Source organism: Pagrus major, chromosome 16 (genome assembly GCF_040436345.1).
Source record: "Pagrus major chromosome 16, Pma_NU_1.0".
In the NCBI taxonomy this organism is placed as follows: Eukaryota; Metazoa; Chordata; class Actinopteri; order Spariformes; family Sparidae; genus Pagrus; species Pagrus major.
In genome coordinates this window covers 27089393-27097543 of record NC_133230.1, presented here as the reverse complement: position 1 = coordinate 27097543, position 8151 = coordinate 27089393, and the positions used below count along the sequence as shown (strand labels likewise).

The following is an 8151-nucleotide window of genomic DNA, read 5'->3' as shown; positions in this document are numbered from 1 at the left end:
TTGAAATCAAACGTCTGGTCAGATTTATTATCTTGTTTACTTATTCTGTGGTTAGTCAGTTCAAGATTCAAAACCTTTTACATTTGAGACACAAACCAAATCCACCATCATGACATTTTAATTCAAATGCAACTAAATCATGATTAGTGCATGAAAAACAATGTAACATCACATTTTACAAATAAGCCAGTAAAAAGAGCACAAAGAAAAACAGAAACAGAGAAATCTTTAATGTGTTTCAGCTTTGGCAGGAAGTAGTGCGCTCATGTTTGATTCTATGATTTACAGGAAGAAACTGATTTAAAAAATATGTATTATTTAAATAGCCCTTTAAATGAAAACATGGGTTTCCAGGAAAACATGGATATATTCCTAGAAGCAAAGCAATAAAAAAAAGAGGGATACAATGCCAGCCATATGAGTCAGCTTTACAATTTGAAAATTTAAAGATGGCGACACTGACTATGAGCAGATGTGAAACTGTTGATCACACACAAGTTGAGATGGTTTTCCTAGTTGTTTCTGTTACCTGCTGCTCTTTCTGCAGCCATACTGTATATAATTATTTTCAACTAACACCATGGTAACCACACCAGTAACCAGTGACTTAAAGGTGTCATTTGTAAAATATAGCCAGAATTCAAGGTTGCTACAAAAATATAGGGGGCCAGTGGCCCTAGAGTTTGCCTGGACTGAGACATCACAGGCAACGGGGCTCAGCTCGACTGGATTTAGCAGCCTGAGAGTGAACACGACTGGACACCGAGCTGGGACTGACCACAGCCTCCAAGACCAACTGAGGTCGGTTTGAATAGATAATAGATAAAATAATGTTTCCTTTCTTGACACATGCGAGTTTATTTTGTTCATTTAATTACACTTAAAGCTAAGTTAGCTCATGAAATGTTGCAGACTCGCCACTTGTATCCCCCAGGTGAAACTGTGGGGGCTATCAGACTCATTTGTACAAACTGGTATTATGAGGGCGGGCCGGTGCTAGCTGGTGAACATGCCAACGTCAGCAGAAATCTCTGTGAGACCCTACGTAGACATCTTTGGCACAATGTCAGCACTGTTGTTTCTTCACATTCTGTTGATAATGTTCGTTCATTGTTTTTATTTTTATGTTTCAAGCTAAAATTCTGGCCATATCTTACAAATTGCATCCATAGCTGGCAGAAAACCAATTTCTGTGACATCAGTGTGCTTTGGAACTGATCAACACTTTATGTTGTACTGGGCAAGGAACTGAATATGTAGAATATTTCAGGAATTAAGGCAATTCTCTTGTCTCTTTCATGTTAAGTTTACTGGATGAGCATGCTTGAATTGAATACAGATCTTATGTGGTTATGCCCACCATGACTTCACTAATGTCCCACAGTTTACTGGCCACTTCCTGGTCAGTGGCCTTGTCCAGCAGAGTCTGAGGCTGACAATCTGCGAAGCACTTGCCCTGCACACCGTCTACATCTGGGCTGCAGGCCAAATACACTGAAGTCTGAGCTCCTTCCTCTGGGCTCTTAAACAAGCCCCAGGAGAGCAGGTTAAACAGGGGCTTCGCTAACACTGGGACATGAACATGCCTCCCCAGATTAGTCCTCACTATGCCTGGAGTCAGAGCGTTCACCGTAACGCCGCTGCCCTCCAGTCGACGGGCCAGCTCGCAGGTGAACAGCAGGTTGGCTAGTTTGCTGCGACTGTATGCAGAGGCCTTGTCGTAGCTCTGCTCACTGTTCAAGTCCTCAAAGTTAATGTGACCGTTTTTGTAGAGTTTGGAGGAGACCACCACGATGCGACTGGGGGCTGATCGTTTCAGTAGGTCCAGCAGCAGGTGGGTGAGCAGGAAATGTCCCAGGTGGTTCACTCCAAATTGCATCTCAAAGCCATCCTCTGTTTTGGTGTAAGGACACTGGTAGATACCCGCGTTGTTGATCAGCACGTCTAAGCGAGGTTCTTCCTGTTCGGCAGCACAGAGGACAGGGGGTTATGAAACACACCTAGAGACAGTCCATTACAGTACATTCTGACCGCCAGGCTTTCTTGAATTGTCTGTTTTAATGGTCAAGACAGTGAATCAAAACATACAAAAGGGTATCTCAGTTCTAGATGTTTGCAAAAGCTGCACAGGATAAACTATCCTGGCAGTTAGTCTGCAGAATATCAATGCCAAGTTTGTACTTAAATAGAATGATAGAAGGCAGGCAGACATTTGCTGAGCTGCAACTTGTGTGCAGCTCAGCACGTAATAACACTTGTTTTGGCTGAGACACCAAATACTTAAGAGTGTGATGTAATCTGTTGTTTATTATAATATATAACAGAATAATCTTTATCTTATTTTCCACCATTCAGAAATATTGCTGCCATTTAACTTCAAGCATTCAGTGATTTAAAACGTTAACGAGGCTGTAGATTTATTAGAACTCACAAAGTCAAAGAGTAACACACTGTCTGTTTTCAGTGGCACATGCAGGAACTCCTGAGCTGTGTGAACTCCATTCAAACATCTGCCTCTCTTAACTGGCTCATGAATACGTGTTTCAAACGCACTTTCGTAAATCTATGAGGGGTTTTCTTAAAGTCGGCTCTCATTAAATCCACTCAGCAGCAACTGATTGACTCAAACGTCCTGCGTGACATTTTAGTCTCACGTTTGCTGGCAGCAGTCAGTGGAAGAGACAAGCTTATAAAATTGAAATTGTACTTAAATAAGTGATATTTGTGAAATCAAATGCAAGCCGAATGTTTTTTCTAGTACATTCGAAAATATATCGCCGACTTTCGTGGGGTACATAACACTACTTTGAGACACTCGTGGTCACTTCTCTAAAAAATGCATAACTTTGAATGACGTTTGGCTTGACGTTCTTTTCACGCAGGCACGTTAGTTGTACAGCCTACAAAGCGAACCTCGCTTTATAACAAACAGCTCTCCACAGCAGCTACCTTTATTATGTCTTGACAGAAAGTGTGTACAGATGTGAGTGAGGAGAGGTCCAGCTGTTTGACGACTAGCTGTGCGCTGTCTGCTCCAGTCTCCTGTCGGATCTCCTGAGCCGCCTCCTCCGCCCTGCTCATGTCCCGACAGGCCATTATCACACGGCCCTGCAGCGTCACGACGCCCGCTGCTGTGGCTCTCCCTGTCCCGCTGTTAGCACCGGTCACTATCACCGTCTTTCCTCTCATCATCCTGCTTCATGCGGAGCTGCCGTTCACAGTTAACGTCGAAGGTGTTAGCTTCATGACTTAAAAACATATAAATACTTCATTACCCAGAATTCACAGCGGGTGACAGTTGCCTTTGCGTAAACTCGTAAATGTGGCTTCTCAGCCATTCAACCTTGTATTTCATCATGTCATTTCCCTTTTTCATCCGCCATTATAACACCACATTTAATATTATAATATTCTAGATTTGGCAGTCAAAGGTGTTTTTGTTTTTCAGATATCCAGTTTTGAGACAGTTTCCAATAAGATCATGTGTGATTACAGGCAACGAAAGAAAAACAAATGTTCCACAGTTTCAGTATCAGATTATAGATGTTTTAGTAAGTGTTATCTGGAAACACCTCTGTTGCTGTTTTGAGCTCTCAGTGGCACCAAAAAAAAAAAAAAAAAGAATATTCTAAGAAACAAATTTCAATATATTCTAAGTGCTGTATCGTAGGCAGCTGGACTTGTTTCAGTTTCTTGAAGACGTTTCACCTCTCATCCAAGAGGCTTCTTCAAAGAAGAATGATTTTTGAAGTTGTTTTTTACTGTAACAATTAAAATGGCTCTCCTCTTGGTTAAGTAAATTCATGTTTTACACATTTTACATCTCTCCTAGTATCTTCTATTCACTGGAGGAATTCAAAATTTCTTATACTTAATAATACACTGAAGGTAGTGAGCAGTATGTATGGTATGATGATGTAGTATGTATGGCATGCATGTATATCCCACCACTTAGTCCTTTGCCTTTTTCAGTATAGTGTCTTCAAATCTTGTCTTTTAACCTGCCTATGTTGCACTATATTGTCCAAAGAGAGCATCATTCCATGTCTGCCATGTTCTAGTTGTGATGACAATAAGGCTCTACTTGACTTAAATTTGATTTGAGAATGTAATACTTAATGATTTGTTGATGCCAGCCGATACACATGGCAACATGTGTATACTGGGAGTACTAATATGTATATTTTTCCACTTCAAACACTGCATGTACACACAACAAATGTGTAGTTTAGGTTGCTTCAGCAAGATCCAGAAGAAGTGATTTGTTGACATCGAACATACAGAAAGTGTCTGTTACATACCATTATAACGAGGACATTAACGTTGCACTGCGGATATAGTACACCAAGTATCAGTCTCTACACCTTCAACATGCTACTGAAAATCCTCATTATCTCTCTGCCCCTGTCTCAGATTTCCTGAATAAATCAAGGAAAGCCTTTAGAGGCCCTGGAGGCCTGTAACCAAAAGAAACAACAGCAAGTCAAACTCTTCAACTTCCACCAGTGGTACTGAGGCTGGGCCTGTTATGGTTGGTTTCACAGTTGGGTCTCTACCAGCCGCAATAATGTGTTCATAACATCTGTAACATCTGGAATACATCTGAGTTAAAGCCAAGCTTGTAACAGACAAATAATCGTGGGTCCAGCCCGCTGCTCTGCTTCAGAGAGTGAAGCTTCTGCAGCGTCCCATCGGTAGCTGCTGCAGAGCTGCCTATAGAGAAAAATAAAAACTGTTATACCCTTATACAAACTATGACGGGGATATCAACACATTTATCGCTGCACAGTGAACAGCAAAGGAAACAATAAAAGCTGTGCGAAGCAGCTCCTTGAAGGAGCAGTCCAACTATATGAAAAATACAGAATTTCATCAAATCCACAGATGGTCAGAACAAAGACAGTTTAGCACAAAGAGGACGAAGCAAATGTAAATTAAATTACAGTAACAAGTTTTCCTTGAATGAGAATGTTTAAATACTTAGATTACTCTTGTTACTGCAGTAAGTGGCTTGCTGTCATTATAGCATATAGTGTCCTGTATGCAGTATTCAAGTATATTTTGAAGGCTTTAAATGATAATTCCAACCTGGGTCATCATCACCTGGGTTGTTACTATCGTTTCTGTTAGTAATAATACATTTATACTCACAAAGTTTATAGATGAGATCTGGGATCATGGCGACATCACTAAACATGAGCTCATCTTTGTTGACCCATCTGACAGAGCTGTGTTGAGGCCCCTGTATTGCCAGATCTTGTAATTTAATACGATTACAGTGTTATTATTACTGATTGAAACAATGCACCTAACAACAAAAGTGAGACTTAAGTTCTGTTGGACTGGAATTATTCTTTAGTAATACCTTAGTAAGCCTCCACTGTGTCTGTTGGTAATACTGCATTGATTGTGGTCCGACAGTAAAGGTCTTGGGGCCAACACTTACAGCTTCCACCCAAGCAGCAACCTCAGGAGCAGAAAAATGTTTTAACAACAAGCACGAAGAAGCAAGGACAAGCACGGGGAGATGCATCCAAACAGAAATGCCTTGCCCAAGCTGTGACAGGGCAACAGTGTTAACGACTGAGCCATCGTGCTCCCAAATATGCCCATAAGTCTAGAACTCACACTCCTTCAATTAGCTTTCTGACAATGTAAAATTCAATTCATCATGTATTTGTAGATGTTTTCTTTGGTTAACCTGTTCATAACCCATAGATGTGCAACTGAAGATGTCAGGTGACAAGTAGACATTAATCCGTTAAACCTGGTCACAAGACAACAAAATAAGACACTACTGCATTGGACGAACGTGTTTTGAAATATGCTGGTGATAAACTAAAGTCTTGTTTCCTAAAATCAGAGGTGGCACTTTCACCTCTCACCTTCAGACTTGTGTCAAAGTTTAAGGCAACATAACCTCCCTACCACAGTGAGAGACTCAGCTCTACAAGTTTATGATTTATCACGAGGCCGTCGGTGTTCATGTTTAACTAAAACACGTCCCGAGAACTGGATACACCTCACTGTGCTATCAGCTCTCTGTATATCACCGCTCTAGAAACCCTATCGCACATGTTCTTTAAGGCTTTCCCATTTTTCTATCCAAACATAGCAACAGCAGAATCCACACATTCCCACGTTCGAGCCCGTGTTTTCTCACATGAAGACAAAAAAATAACAAAACAATTAAAGAACTATCTGTCATCCAGCTAATAAAAAACAGCTTTAACTGACATAATGTATGGCCTAGATGACAACTGCAGCCCCAGTGTGTCACTAGCCCGGGCCAAGACTTGGCTTTGATAAATGGAGGCCCGTGTTTGTTGTGAAGGTGAAGAAATAGGGATAGGTCTGTCTCAGCTATGATGCTCAACACTCAGTGCTGAGCGCTCCCAGGACACATGTCTGTCTGCGTGTAGACCTGACCAGTGTGACCCGGCAGGCCCTCCAGGCGACCGCCTCAGGCCCCGGCTATATGTCGCATGATGTTTAAATGACAGGCAGCTCTCACCTTAACCCTCAGCCATCAACAGCTACAATGGAGTGTTCAGCAGTCTAACAGCTTAAATGTCTCAATATTTCTTATTAAACGAGGATAAAGCAGTAAGATATATTGTATTTTAATTGACTTGTGATTTTTGAGCTTTTCACTGAGTTTCAGTCTGCATGGCACACACTGTACCATCTGACATGTGACTCCCATCCTGGATCTCTTCCCAATCATCCCTGGGGCAGTCCGGCTGGTAAGAAGATGCCATGGACAGTGATTGTCTCAAATTCCACTGCTTGTAATCCAAAACCTGCCCATAAAAAGCCCATGAAGGCCAGCAAAATTCATATTCATATTCATCTTAATATAACCAATTTTTCATTTTGAATCAAAATACTCACTATTACATATTGTCCAGAGATGTGACACTGTAACCGGTTCAGTAAATTAAGGATGACTTTATAATTGGTTATGCTTTAGGTTATCATTATTTCACCTTGGCAAAAAAAAGCCAAGTAGTGCACCAGTGAGCTAGTTCAGTCAGTCAACTCCAGTAGCACTGCTGTATACACATGTGACATGCCTCACTCTCCACAACCATCAACCAAACACACTCCAAATTCCCATCGCTCCCTCTGCCCTGCCGGTGCCACTGCTGCTCTGTATCACTATTACCAGTTCTTTCAGCCCCACCACACCAGATGCCACCTGCAGGCTCCTAGTAGGGGTTAAGATATTTTCTCCTGCTGTAATAAACCTTTTTAAATGTGAGTTGTCTGAACTGATTTAATGCACCACCCGGTGAGGATGCTAAGTGACCCAAATCAAACACAAACACAGTGTTGCTTGAGCAACAACTTTGTGGTTGATCCTCCAGCTGCGACCTTTATATTCACTAATGAGGAATTTTTACCTTCATTGAAGTGTGTGAGGTCTCTGTCAAAGTTGTGACAGCTGGGTACTCGTTCTGTTTTAAAAACTTCGAGGAGCGCAGTGGGACAAGATTGAGTGGACAGGTTATGAAACCTACCTATGAAATGAAATTCAGAATGGATAAGAAGTTAGGTTTAGTCTGGAGCAGATTAAGGAGGACTTTGCACTGTACCAGACTCAGAATGTTGTTCAGAGATGTGTGAGAGTGTTGTAACTCTTTCTCCAGAGGAGAGTGTCAACAACCACTACGTTGCCTCGCATTTGTGTTACATGGTGTGGTTTACTTGAGTAAAAGATTACTGTACTCTTTTCATCCCTGTCAGTAACCACAGGGGCAGCCACATCAGACAGGACTGAGTGTAACTTTACTTTAATTTGTGGTAGCAGTGTTTCTTTTCCCGTGGGCCACTGTTTCTGCCAGTCATGCTGTTTTTATGCACAGTTTTCTTAGCTTAGCTTCCTTGGCAACGTGTTTTATGCATATGAGGCTGGACAAAGCTAAGTTACGGACATGTGGTGCAGAGACAAGGACCCTTTTAAACCTGGCACAGGGATGTATGTCGGTGGTAACGGGAGATAGTTTCCTCTGCAGGGTGAGACAGTTGGAGATTCATGTCAGAGCGACGGTGGGAAACAGCGGTGGCTACAGTGGTGAGCTAATAAGCAACTGCTGCCTTACGACAACACTGAGGGGACACGCTGCCAAAAATTCATAAACAACAATG

At 41.8% G+C, this 8151-nt stretch overlaps 1 protein-coding gene across 1 annotated transcript; it reads right to left on the bottom strand.

Annotated features, from left to right (window-relative positions):
- Positions 1–3217, bottom strand: LOC141009962 (retinol dehydrogenase 14-like). Its single transcript, XM_073482701.1, has 2 exons — positions 2950–3217; positions 1–1960 (listed from the first exon to the last, which is right to left on the bottom strand). Exons 1-2 carry the CDS (start codon positions 3190–3192, stop codon positions 1343–1345), a joined length of 861 nt encoding a protein of 286 aa, XP_073338802.1. The 5' UTR covers positions 3193–3217; the 3' UTR covers positions 1–1342.
- Between the last annotated feature and the right edge of the window lie 4934 nt (positions 3218–8151).